Source organism: Solanum pennellii, chromosome 3 (genome assembly GCF_001406875.1).
Source record: "Solanum pennellii chromosome 3, SPENNV200".
In the NCBI taxonomy this organism is placed as follows: Eukaryota; Viridiplantae; Streptophyta; class Magnoliopsida; order Solanales; family Solanaceae; genus Solanum; species Solanum pennellii.
This window is the reverse complement of record NC_028639.1, coordinates 3,572,753-3,593,801: the sequence shown is the minus strand read 5'-3', so window position 1 is coordinate 3,593,801 and position 21,049 is coordinate 3,572,753. Positions and strand designations below refer to the sequence as shown.

The 21,049-nt window shown below is 33.7% G+C and overlaps 4 protein-coding genes and 1 long non-coding RNA gene across 8 annotated transcripts in view; 1 reads left to right on the top strand and 4 right to left on the bottom strand.

The window, feature by feature from the left end:
* The window catches only part of LOC107014335, a 2,418-nt gene extending 809 nt beyond the window's left edge, over positions 1-1,609 (top strand). Inside the window, exons 2-3 of the mRNA XM_015214203.2 lie at positions 779-861; positions 1,321-1,609. Of these exons, the coding sequence (XP_015069689.1) occupies positions 779-861; positions 1,321-1,392 (155 nt within the window). The 3' untranslated portion in view covers positions 1,393-1,609. The remainder of the gene's footprint in view (positions 1-778; positions 862-1,320) is intronic.
* Positions 1,610-2,381: 772 nt separating this feature from the next.
* On the bottom strand, positions 2,382-3,942 carry LOC114076574. Its single transcript, XR_003577588.1, has 2 exons — positions 3,547-3,942; positions 2,382-2,687 (listed from the first exon to the last, which is right to left on the bottom strand). It is a non-coding gene; the product is annotated as an uncharacterized LOC114076574 (long non-coding RNA).
* A 2,302-nt stretch (positions 3,943-6,244) lies between these two features.
* LOC107014333 (3-hexulose-6-phosphate isomerase) lies at positions 6,245-7,868 on the bottom strand. The gene has a single exon (XM_015214199.2). It carries the CDS (start codon positions 7,704-7,706, stop codon positions 7,095-7,097), a length of 612 nt encoding a protein of 203 aa, XP_015069685.1. The 5' UTR covers positions 7,707-7,868; the 3' UTR covers positions 6,245-7,094.
* A 74-nt stretch (positions 7,869-7,942) lies between these two features.
* LOC107014334 (protein phosphatase inhibitor 2) lies at positions 7,943-13,511 on the bottom strand. Of its 3 annotated transcripts, none has more exons than XM_015214200.2 (5): positions 13,407-13,511; positions 12,847-12,901; positions 12,308-12,423; positions 9,135-9,308; positions 7,943-8,386 (listed from the first exon to the last, which is right to left on the bottom strand). In XM_015214200.2, exons 2-5 carry the CDS (start codon positions 12,849-12,851, stop codon positions 8,172-8,174), a joined length of 510 nt encoding a protein of 169 aa, XP_015069686.1. In that variant the 5' UTR covers positions 12,852-12,901; positions 13,407-13,511; the 3' UTR covers positions 7,943-8,171. The 3 variants fall into 3 exon arrangements, with proteins under 3 accessions (XP_015069686.1, XP_015069687.1, XP_015069688.1); XM_015214201.2 differs by having other exon boundaries at positions 13,411-13,481; XM_015214202.1 differs by lacking the exon at positions 13,407-13,511 and adding an exon at positions 13,221-13,298.
* Positions 13,512-13,949: 438 nt separating this feature from the next.
* On the bottom strand, positions 13,950-20,520 carry LOC107014332 (methyl-CpG-binding domain-containing protein 13). Of its 2 annotated transcripts, none has more exons than XM_015214194.2 (6): positions 19,897-20,520; positions 17,041-17,172; positions 16,809-16,904; positions 16,511-16,657; positions 15,682-15,823; positions 13,950-15,350 (listed from the first exon to the last, which is right to left on the bottom strand). In XM_015214194.2, exons 1-6 carry the CDS (start codon positions 19,978-19,980, stop codon positions 14,140-14,142), a joined length of 1,812 nt encoding a protein of 603 aa, XP_015069680.1. In that variant the 5' UTR covers positions 19,981-20,520; the 3' UTR covers positions 13,950-14,139. The 2 variants fall into 2 exon arrangements, with proteins under 2 accessions (XP_015069680.1, XP_015069681.1); XM_015214195.2 differs by lacking the exon at positions 19,897-20,520 and adding an exon at positions 19,455-19,836.
* Between the last annotated feature and the right edge of the window lie 529 nt (positions 20,521-21,049).

Here is a 21,049-nt window from a genome sequence, read left to right as displayed (position 1 = left end):
TATATATATATATATATATATATTATAAATTATGTGATAGAGTTGATTTTGAAATGTATATATATGAGATCATTTAATTATATTTATTTTTAATATGATAGAGTTTAATTTTGAAATTTTGAATTTTATCGAACTCATGGTTAGATTCGGAGATGGGTCTACACATGATTTGTGTTTGTGGTGTTTTTTTAGAAGATCCAAAAAGATAAAAGTGCAAACTAATTAATTAGATGGGGTTTTTTGCTTCGTTCAAAAAATAAAATAATTGGATATTTTTTGTGCGATTTAAAATTAATGATCATCAGAAATTGAACCACACAGATAAAATAGGCTCTCGGTTTTACTTTTTATTTTAGTATGTTTAAAAAATAATAATTTTCTATTTTTTTAATAATTTTTTAATTTTATTTTTTAATGAACGTTTAAGATAGTAAAATTTAAGAACATTTTAGTATATTTTACATATTTATCTTTAATTTAAGATAAAATTTAAAATTTTATTTAATTTTTTAACATATCAAATCATAACCATAAACAAACAGGTTAAAACAAAAAGAGTGTTATTTACTAAGAAGATATTTTTTAAATTCATCTATGGCCCTAAATATATGTATTTTATTTTTTTTTCTTTCGCAAATCGTACATATATAGATATAGTACATTATATTTGGATACGTGTGTTACATGTGTATCTGAAATAAATACATAAAAAAAGAAGAAGTGTTCCCTTTGAACTAATATTTTTTTTGTATAAATGTTGCAAAAACTATATATTAAGATATCAACATGAGCAGCGGAAGCAGAATAGATGTTGAGAAAAAAACTAGAAGAATGTCATCCATCATTTCCTCACAAGATCAGGTTTGTTTTATTTATTTATTTATTAATATTATTCATATCATACATTAATATTTTATCAACCTTTTCCCACATATTTGAAAACATTCAATAAATATGTCCTAAGCATCGGCGATTGAAAGAGAGTAGGAACCCATTCTATTCTATCTATCTCAGAAAGAAAGTCTCAACCCTTTGGTACGAAAGTAGGCCCTAGCTTCTCAATCGTAGAATATCCCAACTTCGCTAGCCAGAACGAAATAGATATATGAGCGATCGATTACAAGAGCTCGACCGATCAGACCGAGTGTCTTTTATTAAAAACATAATAAATTGCCACGCACTTTGATCTAGTTCAATATGACAGCTTATATATCCACCAATGAATATATATTAAATTCTACTATTAGATGCACTATTAGGATAAGTCATTAATTAATATAGTAGATATTTAATTATATCTAATGTATTATATGGTTACAGGTGGTCCCACAATATAAGCATGGAAGAGGAGATAAGGATGCTGATGGTCACCCTAGTGTTCCTCTCAATTAAAAAAAAATAATAGCTCGATGTATAAAATATTCTGCGTCGTAAAATATCTTATGTCGAAAAAGGAGTGAAATATCATGTGTCAAAAAAGAAGTGTGATATTTCTTGCTAAATGGGCACCTAGTTTAATTTATATGTATGTTGTAGATAGAAATCGTTGATCTTTTATCTTTCATTTATTAATCTTACTTCCTTTCTTGTGGGGGAATAGTACTCCTCAGGTTTATTTTAATTAAATTAACCTGCCTATTAAAATAATGATTATTTAAAAAAATATATAAATTATTTTTTGTTTTTGTTTTCAATGTGATGAAAAGATAATTACTATTAAAAATATTTGAAATTAGTTACTAATTTCGTTACTGATCGGTTACTATTCTGTTTGTAGCTGACAAAAATCTACTGCTAATCATTGCTAAGTAGGATTAATGATGAATCTTAATGTTTAGTCAAAAAATTTGTCCATTAGTAAATTTAATTTATTTAGTAGTGTAATATACTAATATTTTTAATGTTCGTCGATTTTGTACGTTTGGATGGGGGGTGGGATGTTAAATCTTCTGTATTGGCCAAGGAATGAAGTTGAGTTAAATTTGAAATCTATTTAACACATTACGTGATCAAAGATATTATATCCAAACATAATAACGAGTGGTTATTAAAGGCGGAATAGTTTAATAGGTCCTTATACTTGTATCGCGATTTTTAAAGTGGACCCTTTTATTATGACTTTGTCAAGTGAAACCTTAAACTCAATGAATCACAATATTTTCAATATCTTTGACCACTGGCCAAACTTATGTGGCGGTATAATTTCTGAGTTGGAAAAATGTGCGACGCACACACGAGTTAAGAGCGTGAAATTAGTGTTTTTTATTTAAAAGACACAATTAATCAGAAATAAATATATATATTCAAAAATAGGAAAAACAAAAAAATATCCCTTCTTCTTCTTGCTTTTTCGGCAAAGAAAGAATTAGGTCTTGCACATATTTTTCACCATGTAATCTCACTCTATTTCTAAAAGAAAATACTCATCCTTCTAACATCCCACAACAAACATACAAATTGGGAAAGAAGAAAGAAGAACTTTTTTGTTTGAATGATTCTTTGGGCTGATTTATTTGTTACTGCTAAATTACAAATCGAAAAGAGGAAAATACTCATCCTTCAAACTCCGCAACAAACATACAAATTAGAAATAAGAAAGAAGAACTTTTTTGTTTGAAAATACTCATCTTCTCTGCTAAAATCTCCACGGTTGCTCCAAGCAGCTTTTTTGGTCGTTTGAGATTTATCTATTCACAACGATTTTTAATAGAACATTCATTAGAATAACGTAATAGTCTTGAAAGTCGAGTATTTATGTAAGATTTAAAATAAACTTTATGATAATACAATATTTAGAGAAAAGACATAAACACACCATCGAAGTTGTCCCATATTTGCATAAAGACACCTAAACTTTCAAAGTATCCTATCACCCCACTAAACAACTATATATCGTTGTAAATGCGTCATTTTTACCCATTCCCTCGTCTAGGTTGTTTACACGCACGTTAGGCGCGTCATGGACCAGTTTTCACTTTCATTGACCAGCTTAAAAGTGCCACATGTCATTTCCTTTCTTTATTATTAATTATTTAATTAATTTATGTCATCTTCCCCAATTTAAACCCAAAATAGATGTGGTACCCCTAATATTTTGATTTTCATAGCAAGAACTATGTTGCTTCGGATTTCAAAGGTGTGACGCCTGAGTTGTTTGACACTCGTTATACTATTTTAGTTTTGGTTATTCCGAGTGCAAATGATGATTGGAGCCACAATGAGATGGAGATAGTGGAAGTAGTTGCTGGCTGTGGCCCTATTCCTATACGATGGTTCTTGAAGAGTCACAATTAATGAGGGAGAAACTAGAAGCGAGGAAAGGTTTGCTGCAACAGGCTAAGGAGAATGCCGTGAAGGCAAGCCAGGCAAGAAATTCGTTTTGAAAGGTAATGAACAATGGAATGAGACGACCAATGCACTCGATTTTGAGTTTGCTTTCCATACTTCAAGATGAGAACACAAGCTCTAACCAGAAGATTATTATCGACACAATGGTGAGAACGAGCACCATTCTTTTAGATTTAATAGATGAGGCAATAGATATACCTGACAAAGACGAAGGGAGATTCCCAGATTCCCAGTAGAAATGATGTCGTTTCAGTTGCATTCACTTATAAGAGAGGCTTCTTGTCTTATTAAGTGCCTGTGTGTTTATGAGAGCTTTGGCTTTTCCATGGATGTTCCCATTTCTTTACCTAATCTGGTGATGGGTGATGAGAAGAGAACATAGACGACTTTTCTTCAAAAGATAAGGGTCGGGTATATTCTATTCTAGGGAGTGAGCAACACGCGCACGACGTAGACGAGGGAATGGGTAAAAATGACCCATTTACAATGATATATAGTTGTTTAGTGGGGTGATAGGACTCTTTTAAAGTTTAGGTGTCTTTATGAAAATATGGGACAACTTCGATGATGTATTTATGTCTTTTCTCCAATATTTATGATGTAATTATGTTTCATCAATGATTTCACTTTTATTTGAATTGTTCGTTAATATGTATTATATATACTAATATTTATCGCAATTTATGTTATTTTGAATAAAATATAATTTTGTATTAAATGAAGAATTTGAAAATAAAATAAAATTTTGTATTACATAAAGATTATAGAGTGATTATTTTCAAAAAGAAGAAATGATTTATAATATGAATTAAGAAATAAAAGTGAAATAGAAATAATATAATATTGAAGAGAGTGAAAAAAGATTTTTTTTTAGGAAGTAAAATAGAAAATTAGGTTGAAGTTGATTGTTTGGAAAAATAGATAAGTCTATATTTAGAGAGTAAAATAAAGAATAGAGTTGGAGAGCCTTTATAGCTTTGCAAGCAATGAGTCAAAAACAGAAATTTCATCTTTTTTAGAAACCCGTCAAACAAGAAAAACCAATTCTCAAGCTATAACTATGACAGCAGGTGTATATTTTGTGCTTAGGCGGATGGAAAAGAATGGGAGTGTGAGGAGGGTTTGGATTTGGGGGGCAACTAGGGTTTACAGATGAGAATGAAAGATGGGAAAGGAGCTGGTGAGGAAAATTAGCTTTTTAAAAAAATATTATTAAGTTTTAATATTTAATTTTTGACTTGTAATTAAAAAATGACGTGGATTTTACGTATACTTGGGTATATTACACGTATCATCTCTAAATGAAAAAGGGTTTAAATATTATGTTTTATTAAGTATGATTATTCACTTGACAAAGTCATTAATAAAAGGATTTGCTTTACAATCTAATACAAATATAAGGATTTATCCGACTATTTTACCATTATTAATCTAATATAAATTATGACGTGAGTGTGCGCGCATCATAGAATAATAGGGCTGCCTAAAATTCTCATGTAGATATTTTTAGGGTTCAACAACACCACATGTGATGCGATTGCTTTACTTAGCTTTTACCTTTCTACTTCTTATTTTTTGAGATTTTGGATAACAATATATTAAAATCAAACTAATACAACCACCATAAACATTAACATATACAATATAATTTTATATATGAAATTTGGAGAAAATAATGATGATTGATGTGTTCATTATTTTAATTATTTGTCATACGAAAAATAAAAAAAATATTTTTGATGGATTCAAAATTTAAATATAGCATATTAGAGTCAAATGAATGGCAACGAAAAATTATATACTGAGCATGCGCGTACGCAAGAATAGTATTTTCGATCTTTTATCTTATTCCCACAATGAATCCCAAAGGAACTTATGCCAAGAACCTAACAATTAATTGAAAATTCTTTATGTTGTTAAGTAATATTTGTACTACTTTAAATAATTTAAAGTAGGATAACATATTACCAACAATAGTTAGATGATAAATATTAACATATACAATATAATTTTATATATGAAATTTGGAGAAAGTAATGATGATTAATGTGTACATTATTTTAATTATCTGTCATATGAAAATAAAAAAATTATTTTTAATAGATTCAAAATTCAAATATAGCCTATTAGAGTCAAATGAATGGCAATGAAAAATTATATACTGAGCATGCGCGTACGCAAGAGTAGTATTTTCGATATTTTATCTTATTCCCACAATGGATCCCAAAGGAACTTATGCCAAGAACCTAACAATTAATTGAAAATTCTTATATATGTTGTTAACTAATATTTGTACTATTTTAAATAATTTAAAGTAGGATAACATATCACCAACCATAGTTAGATGATAAATATTTATATGCGAAACACGATTTATATGCCTAATATTTATCTTTATACCAGTAAATCATGTTTGTTTTTTTAAAAAAAAATAATTCAATATAGAATAAATCGTAGGTAACATGCATGGCTAACGTAATTAGCGGCAAATTAAAAAGTGATTAGGAGAAGTATCATGCTTAATTTAATTACGGATGTTTGATTAGTGATTAACCACAACATATCATATGCAAGAGTTTCCGTCACTTGCCATTTCCTTTTGTTTTCTCCTTTTTGACTTTCTTTATCAATTACCACTCTTATATAGTATTATTATTTTTATTAACTGAGATCAAAAATTTAAAAACTTCAAATCTAATTTAAATATATATGTATCGCAAGCAATCCTTTGAGCCACCATTCACATAGGAATTCCACTTTTTCAAAGTTCTTGTTCTAACCATCATCAGTTATTCCATTAATCAATCAACTGAATAGCATAACAGTTTTTCAAATAATGAAACTTGTTCGCAGTAAATTTTCGTAAATGTTGAAAATCGACTGCAAGCAAAATAAATAAAAGAAAATAATATGATTTTTATTAATGAATTGTTGTGAGTACAATTCCGTTGTTCTCTTGATTCTCTCTCCTAAGTTTTTTCACGATTTGAGGGCCTTCAGTAGCGTATTTCTCGAATTGTTGGATGCTGTAGACCTCCTTGAGATGTTGTCGATCTTCAGGACGTCGAAAAGCGCTTCGTCGTTGTAAGTTGATCTTCGCGAAGAACTCCGTTGATCACTCCTTCGAAGAACTATTGATGTTGATGTCGTAGCTTTCTCCAATTCGCTGAATGCTTGTTGAAGAGTTTTCTGGATCCCCTTGAATGTCATGTTTATCCTCTAATTATAGTTGTAGGGAGTGGACAAGGTTGCTTGTGATTGGCCAAATGATGTCATTTTAACACTTGGCGCATTGTTATTCATTCTTGCATTTGACTGAGACTACCACCTCATTTGAACACGTGGCGTCACCATTTTGGTTTTGAATGCCTAGTCACTGTGACACGTGGCATGAGCTTGGACTTCAAGGTGAAATGAACCTTACATTTGAATCTAATAAGATAGACTTGTTTATTTGCAAAGGCCAAATTAATTATTCAGCCCGAAGATCATGAATTTAATTCAAATTTTATATGAATTTAATCCAATACAATTTATGTGTCTACAAAACTCATCATGAAAAGATCACATTGCGAATTCAGGATTTTAGTTCTACGGAATCAATTTTAAGTTTTTATTTTTCTTTTTAAATCCATTACATATTTACATAGTAATTTAATAAACTTTTACATATAAAATTTATGTTCAGCATAGTACTGAATTCAGTAAGTATAATCAAACAGATTAAGTATGTTTATAACTTGTGCTTACTCCAGATTGGTATGGCGTGCTCTCACAGCTTCAGGACTCTGCTTTAAAATTTCACCCAATTTGAAAACAACCATCTCAAACAGCACAAACATCGCTCCTTCATATACACTCCCCATCGGAAGCAGCGGCCGTTCCTTCTCTCCGTCACCGGCATTATCATCAGCCATCGTCTGAGCCGGAATATAAGCAACAACACTGGCGTACTTCATTGAAGATCCCGAATGAGGCTGAGCTGTCAACAACAGTACACGAGCGCCGCTAGATTTGGCCACTCCGGAGATCGCATCGACGGTGGAGAAACCGCCTGGACCGGCGGAAGCGATTAGGAGGTCGGAGGGACCAATTGGAGGAGTGTTCATGTCGAAGACGCAGTGTGCTGATAAACCGAGATGGAAAAGCCTCATGGATAGGGCTTTCAGCATCAATCCTTCACGGCCCACACCGTATACGAATACCCGGCCGTTGCGGTTAGCAGCATCTGCGATTTCTTGCACCAGCACATCTAGTGCTGCTGGATTTGGGGAATTTGTGGAGAAGACGGAGCTTATCTGATCGCATACTTTTGAAGCTAGTAGAGCTGATTCTTCTCTAGGGTTCGATTCGGCCATTTGACGCTAATTCTCTCTCCAACTATTACGACTTCCAAAGTTGTGGCTAGCGTCTCTTTATCTCCACGGCGAAAAAAGAGAGTTTTACTATTTACTATTCAAAAATACTTGTTTTTCTGGCCAAAGAAATTTGTAAATATTTTGACCAACCATTATAAAACATTTTCCATAAATATATTTTCCTCTAAACCACACAAAAACCTTAGCTTGATCTTTAAATTATTAAAGGAGAGATATAAATACTAATTATTCTAGAGTTTTATGTAATAAACATGTGAGTTAACACAAAGAAATTCTCAGAAAAAACCTACTGCTACTATATCCGGTGAAATTTTTTATCATCTTTAATACACAAGTTACAGGCAGAAGTAAGACGGATATAAACAAATGGAGTATGAAAATAAAATCAAATCAACAATATTCATTTGGTTTGATCTGAGCTCCAAGGCCTGGGGAGGAGGAGTACTATTTAGAAGTGTCCATGCTACCTTCCTTAATCTCTATGTCCTTAACAGCAGCACTCAATGATGATGATGAATCAGACCTTCCATCATTTCCCACCAGATCCTCATCGTCTGATGCTTCTTCGCCCTTTTTACGGAGTTCTTTGACTCTCCGATACTCATCATAATGTGCTCGTCTGTGGTCCTTGAAGTTTTTTCCCTTCCTTGAACCAGAATCTATCACATTGCAGAAAACATCAGATACAGGAGCATACTTGAGTTTGCATTCAAAATACAAATTACGGAATAGTGGAAATGAAAACTCAACCAGTAACAAAATACACTTGAGAAAAGAAAAAAAAGGACCACAATAGAAAGAGGGTTGTCTCGTGTATCTCTGCATGGCGAAATCAATCAATTGAAAGGCCCCAATTCATATAGGGGTAAGGGTAAAACAGAACTAGAACGCTCTATTCAAGCTTACTGGATGAGACAATTTCCTTTGGCTGCAACACTAGCCAACTCAGACTCGGTGACTCCCTGTCCCTCCTCTTGGCTCTCTCTCTCACCCAAGCCAACCCCAAGTCTTCAAATCAAAAGGTAGGAAAACCCAAAGGGAAAAAGAAGTTAAAAAGGAGGGATGAAGAAACACTCATAATGATCCAATAGCAGGTATCAAGCACTTGATAACCGAAAATCACTAAGCAAATAAAAGGAAGGTGAACAGAAACTGAATAAACAATATAATAGCATAATACTTTTTTTTCCCTCCTTGATTATCAATATGATCACGTACTGTCAGAGAAGTGAAGATTGTTGACGGAAAAAGACTGCAAAAAGAATGTCAAGAAGCATATATACCATATGACAAATTAAACAAATGTGAAAATAGTAGACCTGAAGAACTCCACCAGACGTTCAATAAGAATTAGAAATATGAACCAATGTATGTTTGGGTTTTAAACTCTTGAAGATCAAATTAAACCTGCATCATCTTGGTCCATGACATCGGCTTCATCCTCAGATGACGTCCAGCCAGATCGTCGAGATTTATTCTTACTGGAAGAAGCCATCTCATTCAATGCACTGCATATGGCTTCTGCATGTACTGCATCACCATTGCCTTCCTCAAAACTACCCCGTTTAGGAGATAAAGAACCTATCACATCAACGAAATCAGGAAAAGTCAAGAGGAAGAAATGAACTTGCATAAATTTAGGCAATATAATCTATCATTCAGAGACCAATATAAACAATCCTCTCTAAATTCAGATGAATAATTAGTCCATCAAAAAGCAGGACTATAGAGCTTATCTATTAGCTACTTTACATGGAACCTTCATGATTTCTTCAATATAACCATGTTGAGCAAGTACCACATCAGCATAGGAACTTCATATGGATTATGGTGGATCTATGAAGATACACTATAAACCAACTAAAACAAAACATAGCCGCCTTGAATCAAACTCATGCAGTGGACACAAGACTAGTCATATAGGACACATAATGATGTACCCCGAACTTGACGATTTGATAGCCTTCACCCCCAGAATGTTGACATGGCACCGAACATGGATACACAGCCTTTTAGGCGTGTGAGAATGAAGAAAAAATAAAAAATCAGCTTTTAAATGAGGTACTTCCCAACTGCTAATGCTACATAATCATATGTAATAGTTTATTTGTTTCAAATTGTGTGTTCCCTCTTATACCTCTTAATATACCACACATATGTTACCCCAACTTTATATTTTCTCTGTTTCTTCTTTAGGTACAATGGTTATTTATTCCAATTTAGTGTATATTTCTTCTTTTCCGCTCCAAATCAGTAAAAAAAACTTGACTGAAATTCTATTAATTTTTACCACAAAAATAGTTTTAGTCAAAACAACAAATTTTCAACTGTGTATTTTTTTATTTTCATCTTTAGACGTAATGACAATTTGTGCAACTGTATAGTTCATTTTTTTGGAGGCTAAATTTGTAAAAAGGAATAGGTGAAACTCCATCATTTGTATCCAAAAAAATTTTTAACCTAAAAATAGGAGTTCCAAACATGTTTTCTGATAAATGTGGCCCAAGTCGAACAAAGAAACAGAGAAAACCCTATCTGCTTAATAAATTCAATTAGATAGAGTAACTACATCATGTCTTAACTCATACCAAATGAGACCCTTGCAAATGCAAAAGAACTGGAATTACAGAGGAGTAAAGAGAAATAAAATCATGCAATGCCATTAACAGTGCCCAGTAATTCTCTTAGTGCCAGGATAGAAACTGTATAAACTATCGAGCATTAAACTCTAAAAAAGGAAAAAATACCAGAATGTCTGTGTCTGATGAAGTCGCGGAAATCTTACTTGGAAAATCAATTATTCAAGAAATTTGGAGCTTTTGGATAATCAAATTTTCTCGTACATAATAATAAATTAAGCATCAGTGCCATTATTAGAAGCAGACCCTAAGGCTTCAAATACCCGAACATAAGGTATTAACTCTTATATTCCACCACCAAAAGATTATAGAAGGTTTGGCCCCATGTAAGAAACTTCAGAGAATCAAATTAAACAGAAATATAAAATGCACCAGTAGCATCACAAAAACATTTAAATCGTATAAGCACCATGTAAAGAAACTTTTAGGATGTTTACAAAAGTACTACCAAATGGTCCAAATAAGTTTAATTCTTAATAGGGAAAAGGGTCTGATATACCCCTTCACTTTGTCATATAGAGCTGATATACCCCTTGTTATGAAAGTGGCTCATATATACCCTTACTTATAAACAAATGGCTCACATATACTCTTCTCCTCTAACGGAAATGAAAAAAAAAATTTAATCTAATTTTTTATTATTTTTTTATAAAAAATATAATTCCATATGAGTAAATTTAATCCTCGTCAAACATATTTTTTTTTGACTTTTTTTTGCTTTAATTACTAATTTAGAATTATTATTTTGATAATCAAATTTGTTTATGTTTCACTAATATTCTTTAAAACTTATTGTAGATGACCAAAATTTTTTCTTCGAATCCAAAAATCAAATACAATATAGACAAAAAAAATAGTTTTAATTTTTTTTCTTTTAAACTAAGAAATGAAAGAAAAAAAAATAAAATAAGAATAAGAAACTCAAATAATTATAATAAAAGAAGTCAAAAAATAATTTATGTTTGAAAAAAATTAAAATATACTTTGAACTTTGATACAAGAATCATATATACCCCTAAATAATTTTAAAAAAAAATTAAAAGTAAAAAATATAAATTTAAAACTAATTTTTAACTTCCTTTAAATGAAGGGTATATGTGAGCTCATTTTGTAACGGCAGGGGTATATGTGAGCCGTTTATATAACGGTAAGGGCATATATGAGTCACTTTCATAACGAAGGGTATATCATCTCCAATGATAAAGTTGAGGGATATATCAGATCGTTTTCCCTTCTTAATAAAAAAGAATTTATGAAGCAAATTGACTTCTTAATATGTTTCCACACAAATCATCACTCTCATGGAAACTAATCTAAGAAAGGGAAGAAAAGAAGATCAGTACGCGCATAAATCATCCCCCGGGGGCTTTAGCCTAGTGCCCCACAAAGGTAGAGGTAAGGTCTACATACATCCTACCCTCCCCAGCCCCCAATTGTGGGATTATAATGGGTATATTGTTGTTGGGCTTTGGTCTAGTGGTAAGAGCACGATGTGTGATGTGTGATTTGTTAGGCACAAGTCATGGGTTTGAACCCCGTCGCATACAAAGCCTAGTATTTAAGTAGAGAAGAGTACATAGTTGGGCAAATTATCTACCGAATTTCAAACCGTGTGCCATTAGCCCTCAAAGGATTTCTCTGTTATTCAAAAAAGGAATAAGTGCATAAATCATCGGGGTAAGAAAAATAGAAAAAAGAAGAAAAAGAAGACAAAAAAGTGTATAAAACTGGGTTATTACATTAATCATGTTTCATCTATCTATAAGCCTGCTAGGCATTAAATGCTATTAAATAGAGACGGGTAGGCATTTGAAAGGCAGAAAATGACAATTCGGGGCTCATCACCACATTATTTGATCAATGTAAGAAGCTTGCATGAGACAAAAGATTCAGAACTAAGACAAACAGACAGAAAAAGAAGAGTCGATTTCATGAACATACCATCATCATCAATCATGCGGTGATACGGTGTCTTTGGTTCAGTAATTTTCTGCCTCACCGGTTTATTTGCCTCAATGTCTCCCAAATTTGCCTCATCCCATTTTACATGTCCTCTTCTACACCAACAGAAAATGTTCGAAGCGATTAAATTTTCATTGCTAACCATACTCATACCGCAGGCAGACCAATATAGGTCCGGTTTTTTCAGAAGAACAGATAAAACAAAAATTAAAATCATGATGAGAACACAACATTAGCACCAACGCATACCCAAAAATAACTGAGCTTGCAATAATATATTCAAGGTAACCGTTTTTTGTTCTTGTGATCAAGTAAAGCATAACTCAAGGTATTAAGCATGTCATGGAACACATATACATGAGAAAGCATGCACATTCAGTCTACTTACAGTAAATTAATACGTGCATACAGTATTTCTTTTCTCAATCTTGTCTATGTGGCATTCATTAGAAACTGAAATCTGAGTTTAAGCAAGCCGAAGATGTAAACAGAATTCACAGAACAGGAAGAGACATTACTTCATTTTCTCAATGTAACTCAATCCTTCGAGCAGTTGCAGTTTAACTGGTTACCCTGAACCAACAAAAGAAGAAAATAAACATGTCAAACACGCAGAAGAATTCATTGTAGACAATATCATCAATAGCTAAATAATAAGTTGCAGGTTCCAAAAGACCCCTGAGAATTTCTACTTGGACAAACATATACACTCCATTTACACAAATTGCTCAGTTTTTAATAGATTAAAGCAAATACTTTTCATCATCTGGAAGGTGTAAGGATGATAAGTGCTTGGAGACTGCATAGGTTATGATAAATCGACATGCTTATTGATATAATCAACAACAACATCATACAGACTAATCCACAAGAAGATACAGCGTACACAGACCTTAGGTAGGCAAAGAGGCTGTTTCCGATACACCTACAGGGCGGCTCAACCCTACAGCCACTAAAGCAGTGGCTTTAGGCCCAAAAACCCCCAAATTCAGTTCGCTCAAATACAAAAATACACAGAATATGCACAACAAAGAAATAAATTCGTCCAAAAGCAAGATTAAACGAAGAAGATACATACATACATAAAAGAGACGAACAGATCTCATGAAGCCCATTGTGAGGAGCACCGAACAAAATACCGGGTAGAATATAAATATATTAATACTATATTTATCGTTACTGCTAATTAAAATTTATTACTAATCTCTTACACTACTGATTAAAGTTTATTGCTAATTATTATGCACATATTTTTTAAAATTTTTATTAATGTAAGTAAAATTAAATTCAGAGCTATTTTTTATTTCTTAGTTTGTCTAATTCATTTCAATCTAAATCAATCATGTTTTAATATTGACATTATAAAATTGTTTGCTCAAACTAATTAAATTATTAAAAATATTGTGTTAACTTCGAAGGTAATGTAACAACCACCGTAATCTTAGTTTGTGTAATTAAAAGTATTAGGTAGTGTAACAACCACTATAATATATTATATATATAAGTTAATAAGATGATACTCTAATTAGCATATTCAATGAAGTGAAGTGCTAATTTTATTTTTAAATACTTTTTCGAATAATTTTGATAGCTTAGGTAACAATTTATTCGGTTGAAAAAGTTTTCAAAATTATATTATATAAGAGTTTTACGACAACAATTACACAGAACAGGCAGTTTGTGATTAATGTTTTTACATTATAGTTTTTACTGCTTGAAAATTTGAGCCTCATCTTTAGTTATATAATGATACTACTACAAGCTAGGCTGAACTTCCTAACATTAAGTTACAATCTACCATATGATCATTCTTAACAAAGTGGCGAAGGCCGATGAGAACCGAATTTAGCGAACCAACGATTCTGGTATGCATTAGGAGCTACTGCAGGCTGTTGCTTGTATGAAGACATTTCTGGTTCAAATCTGATGTTTGGTAATACTAAACCATTATTTCCTTGTAATTGTGATGAAGTGCATTGCTGCTGGACTATCTTCTGAGAGCATAAGTCGTCCCCTATCGGTATTTCACCAGTAAGAGTCTTGACAGCAAACATGAAGCAAGGATCTGCCCATATTTCAGCAGAAGGTAAGCCCACAGAGGAAGGAGTATTAACAGAGGGCTTGCTAGAACTGGAACCCGGGATCTCATCCATTTTCTTTTCGTTTATGACTGGAATTGTACCGGTTAGAGTTTTTATTGCAAATTCTATGCAGGGGTCCGTCCAAAGATCACTTAAAGATGATTCAAGAGCTGTTTCACCTTTCTTATCGCCTTCACAGCTAGCAAGGACAGTTTTCGCAGGTTCAGCTGGAGAAGGCTTCTTCTCTCCCTCCGTTTGTGGTGAAGTAACAAGATGTTGTTTCCTTTTAATGGTCAGACTCCCAGTTTCTACCTTCTTGTTGATGGTAATACCAGTTACTGTACTTGCAACATGCTTACTGGTATTAGTAAAATTCAAAGGGTTATCGGAGGTGGCAGCTTGTGTCCCCTCCTGCTGTCTAACTGAAGTTAGCTGGGTTTGATCATTTGTTTGGAGCTTAAGAGATGTATCAGCTTTAATACCAGCAAGCCGTTTTGATGCTCTGCGAGGCGTGTTCATACCCTTTTTTCTTTTCCGTTGAAATGTTTTCTGGTCATGCTTTTCCACTCCGTCTAGTGATGGCTTGTCTTGATTTTCTCCATTTACAGTTTTCGAGACAACTTTACCATCATCCTCTTTTTCTTGATGTTCTCCACTTGCTGTAGCCGAGATAACTTTACCATCATCCTCCTCCTCATGATGTTCTCCACTTGCAGGATCTGAAATAACTTTACCATTATCCTCCTTTTCTTGATGTTCTCCATTAGCAGTATCCGAGACAACTTCACCATCATCGTCCTTTTCTCGATGTTCTTCACTAGCAGGATCTAAAACAACTTCACCATCACTGTCCTTTTCTTGATGTTCTTCACTAGCAGGATCTGAAACAACTTTATCAATTTTCTCCTCTGCCGCATTCTCTGCTACAGCATCGCCTAAACCTGCAATATTTCTCACCAAATTAGAATCACTCATTTTGATAAACAACTTCAATATCACTTGACATCTAATGTAATTGAATTATGATGACATGAAATGATATCTCTTGACCCATCTAGAGGCTGCAGTATCAAAAGATTTTCGATTCCAACATATCAAAAGCATTTCCCCAAGAATTCCAGCAATAATTTAATTCTTGAATTCACAAGGGAATCTGTACCAGAGGAATGGAAAGGAACTAACAATAGACAGATGATTTAAGAGCATAAATAAAAGCATTTAAGTACCCCATATGAAACAGAAACATTAGACGTCTCCAATTGTGAGCAATACCTTCACAGGATGACATACCGCCTTCTACACAACTGGAATGTGCAATATGTTCAGCACCCAACTTCAGCTTCTGGTTCGAATTAACTTCCTTGCAAGATGCATCACAGTCTAGTGATATCTGCTTGTCAGCTTCAGCAGGAAACTAGTGAATACCAGAAACAAACAAAAAGATTAGTACATCAAGATTTACCATGGAGAATATGAAGCATGGCTAAGTGGTTTGAAGTCTTCCTAATGAGTTTTGTGTGGGAGTGTGCCCTGTATGCAATGGGAGTACAAACAAATGCTTTCAAATTATAACAAAAGGAGGTCGTGAAGTTAATTATTTGATGAAGAATATACTTATTAAGAGTCTGATCTCCGCTAGTTTCATAAAGGAAAGGAGACCAGATGATGCTACAGATCTGAAATCACCAACAATCGTTTAGCATGAGAGAAGACAGAAAAAAAGAATTCTATTTTTAGAGGCTTCCCCTCAGAGTTAGATCAGCTAATATCCACAACATCACAATTTGCTCACAGATGTCTAAATAAGATTTGCAGGCTATGAACAGAACTTACTTTTCTATGGCCACGTTACAGAAAAAATACGAAGACCACCACTTCCACTAACAGAGATATAAAATCAGTAATTTGAAGTGTATTTCATCATACAATTTAATTTTCTTTGATACCATCTTTCTTTACTTACTAATTACCACCAGATATCATTGTAAACAGGAGGTTCTTGGATTCTTACTAGTTGTGATTATCTATGAACTTTTAACCACCAAAGTAAAGGATAATACCCGTAAATGAGAATGAACATGCGAAAGACATCTGCACTTACCAAAGAAGAAGGTTCTTCAAGTTCTAATGTGTCAGGACATTTATCATCGGGCTTGGATTCAAACCTTCCTGGCTCTCTAGTTTCAAGGAACCGAGAAACTTGCTTCAAAGAGCGGAATGTTTGTCCGCTGACAGGATCAATATAATACTGCAAAGGCAATTAAGTGATCACATAAGTACATATTTCCAGTAGAATGCAACTGAACTTAAAATAGAGGTCAGGGAAACATATTCCAGTAATTGGCTAATTGCTAAGCTGGTAGGTATTAAAATATGAAAAGAAACGAGGGAGTTAGTACCGGATCTTTCCTGATTTTGCGTCCCTTTTTCCTGACCTTCAATTCCTTAATCCATCCTGGTGGCAACCCTTCTGATGCAGTCTTCTCAGTAAAACACTATATCGTGGGAAACAGAGAAACTGTAAGGGCCAATACAAAAGGAGAGAACTTCATGTAAAGGAGGTTCCCCTCACAAAAGGGGGAAAAGAAGGTTGCACTACACCGGGAGAAAATATAAATTAACCAATAAGACCTTTTTGGTGCCTTTATTCTCCATTTCCTTCGTATTAGAACTCTTAGAACAATTACTGTCAACACTGCTAAGATAGTGAAGAACGTCCGCCTTGGAGCAGAATTTGAGTCCTTTTGAGGGATCAGTATACCACTGCAATAAACACAATAGATACAGTCAGAAATACAGAAGTGCAGTGTAGTGGTTAAGAACCAGCAAGGAGGAGAGGAATAACCATATTATTGTTTTCACATTTCTGTTCTTAAAAGTATACATGGATTTAAGGTGGGAGAGCAGAAAGCACTCACAGGACTATCAAGCGGTTAATGTGCGCTGCTGCGCATTAGGAAGAAGACATAGCACAACAAGGAAAACTGCAAGTGGTGGTGTGGGAACTAGGTTGGCATGGATATGACGGGTGAGCCGTTATAGGACTACACAGTTTCTTAATGAATAAACAAAATTCATCCTTTCCCTTCACTTTTTCTGGAAAAGAGAATTTATAATGGCATCGCATTCAAGCAAAATTTCCAAACATGGTATTTTCTATTAAAAGCACAGATTGCAGTATGTAGTTTGTCCATTTTGGCAAAGATAAAATGGTCCTCACAAGGAAAATTCTACAAGTTGGGTTATAAGATAGCAGGCTCTGAATCTGAGCTGACTTCCTGCCACACACCATTCAAAGAATCTTAAGTTTTCTCCACATTTTAAACAAAATGGAATGTTAGGTTCACTGGCATCTCCTTATTCTTAAAACACCAAAAGCACAATAGGCACCTTATCTTCCAAAAACGAATAGCAGATCACCAGAATCAATCAACATAAATACACATCAATGTTAGAGATCAAAGCTTAGATTAAATACATCTTTAAGATGTGCACCATAATACCAATGTGGTGAATGGTAAAAGAAAATTTAAGGATTATGGGGCTAAGGTTTTAAGATATACAAACAGTTTGAGGGCTGAAATTCAATTATAAGATGCTAGCAGACAGAATTTGCGGGGAAAGAACATATAAACAATATTATCAACAATTTAAATAGGGGAACATAAAACCCCTCTAATTTGTCCCTATTTTTCTAACTACACACCGAATCTTGTAGGAATCGTATGACCCCCCTATCATTGTCCGAAGTGAAATTATTAGTTTGTTACCACCCACGAGACAACAAGATTTAAGTCAATTAGGTATAGCTGACAAGCCATCCACGTCAGATTCATTGTCGTTTCTCTTTCCAAAAACAGTTTTTTTAAAAGCCATTTTTCAACCACTCTCTCTCCCAAGGGCGGACCCACGTTGAGTGAAGGGGTGTCGAGCAACAGTGTCTCATCGAATTTCTTTTAATATATATATATATATATATATATATATATATGTTACTATTGTGCATAAAAGCATAGAGACAACAAAAGGATCAGATGTGAGAACATAGCATCATTCCAAGGACATGGCTTGTGAACATAGAGACTACAAAAGCATCAGATGTGATAACCTAGCATCATTCCAAGGACATGGCTTGTGAACATAGAGACTACAAAAGCATCAGATGTGATAACCTAGCATCATTCCAAGGACAAGACAAGCGGCTTGTGAACATAGAAAATACAAAAGCATCAGCTGTGAGAACTACTAGCATCATTCCAAGCACAAGACACGTGGATTGTGAACATAGAAAATACAAAAGCATCAGCTGTGAGAACCAATAGCATCATCCCAAGCACAAGACACGCGGCTTGTGAACATAGAAAATACAAAAGCATCAGCTGTGAGAACCACTAGCATCATTCCAAGCACAAGACACGCGGCTTGTGAACATAGAAAAAACAAAAGCATCAGATGTGAGAACCACTAGCATCATTCCAAGCACAAGACACGCGGCTTGTGAACATAGAAAAAACAAAAGCATCAGATGTGAGAACCACTAGCATCATTCCAAGGACAAGACACGCGACTTGTGAACATAAAACTATGTTATCCAATCCATTATGTAATCTAACAAAGGGAATTTAATCCTTACTATATAGGAGACAACAGTTGAGGACCAAGTCAAAATGGTGCCTCACTAAACTTCACATGCAATGGTTGTCATATCATACTACTACGACTCCACAAGACCACCACCTACCCAACCACTCCCCTCAAAAGTAAAAATGGATTTAAAGAAAGTCATAAGCCACAAACAGCCTGAGAAGAGTTTAAATGGAGTAAAAAAGCCAGTGAAGATTCATATAGCCTACCCTAACTAGCTTGGAACTGAGGCATGGCTGTTATTGCTTCAGCCAGAGACAATTACTGGCTGGAGATGAAAAGTAATGCATGACAAGCTATATACGAAAGTTAAGCCAATCACTAGAACTAGGACATTTCATATACTTATACTATCCAGGCATTACAAGGTTCAAGAAACAAGTGCATGTTGAATTCTTTACCTACTTCAGCCACAAAAGCAAACCAACACCTCTTCAGTTAAAACCTTGTTTAGAGCAAGAAGACTAACTCCCAAAACATGCCTTCTCTTTTTCTGAAAGTGATGTCTGGATCAGCTTGCATGCAGCACAACAAAATATCCCTTACTAAGTTCAATTACTTTGCCTAGTTTGTCTATACAGATGAAGCATGGCATCAAGCTTGCACATTTATCCAACAAGGAGAAGAAACAAAGTAGTAGCCCTTACTTACTCAATTAGGTAAATAGTTATGGGAAGCAAAGTTGTGGTTTTGTATAATATTACTACAGATTAAGCCAAGAATAACAGTTGCAATGGAAGATCAGAAATGAATAGAACAAAGCATCAGTCTTATCATCCCAAAAGCAAAATACAAACAAAAACAAATATAAGATTAAGAAAAGAGGAATGAACAAGAAAGCACCTTTTCTTTCTTTCCTTTGCGTGTTCTAACCTCCACCTTCCACCCATCAGGAACCCAATTGGGCAAACCCCTTTTCTTCCCCATCTCACCTAAATTATCAACTAACCCCACAAATCCAAATCAATCTCCAAGTACCCAAAAAACAAGAAAACCAAATAAAAATCAAATCTTGCCAAGAACTGTCCTACCCCTTTTACCAAAATGTGTGTGTATACTTAAGGGGAGGACACCAGTCACACCACTATGTTGTGTTGTCTTCTCTTTTCTTTGACTCTACTTACAGAGTAGGGCAAATGGGGACATCATGGGGTTAAGGGGTTGGGGTTACAGGACCAGACAAATACCACGTGTCTGCCAAACTCTCTCTCAATTTCAAAAAAACTTGCAATTTGAGGCAAACCAAAATGTCATTGATCTTTATGATGACGATTCTTTAATCCTATCCTTCTAAATCCAAAAAAACAAAGAAGAAAAAGAAAAACTCTACTAGTTAATGTTAGGTGTATTTTCACACTTGTTTTTTTTGTTTTTGTTTGGCCTTTATCTCAGCTCCATTAACGCAGCAGCTGTACAAAGTCAGTGGATGGTCGGTTCGAAATTTCAGTCTCATACTGCTAATCTGATGTGTAACTGTATGGGTCAGTTTGGTTTTAGTTACAACAAATTCTCTATTATCGTCTCAATTTATAAAACACATTTTTTAGATAATTCATTATCATAAATTTTAACTAATTAAATAATTATTTCGTAAATTGGAATTGATATGTTTGTCCTTTTTACAACTTCCCAAGTCTTTTGGAAACATCTAGAATAAAATTAAATATAAAAAATAAATATATCATGATTTATCTAATTTAAACTTATATTTTATTATTATATACTTTGTACAACTTAATTCAATGATTCAAATATTTATTGATGAATTATATATTCATTTACTCCTCATTTTAGCATCATAACTTTTTTTATTAATATTAATTCTAAAATAACATATTCACCGTTCTGAGGAACCCTGTGAATGCATTTAAATGATTTGACCAAAAAAAAAAAAAGGAAAGATCACAAAGAAAAAAAGTTTGTATTTGTTTGATATTTAAAGACAAAAAACAAAAAGGACCCACAAAGAAAAGAATAATTTATTTTATTCAATAAC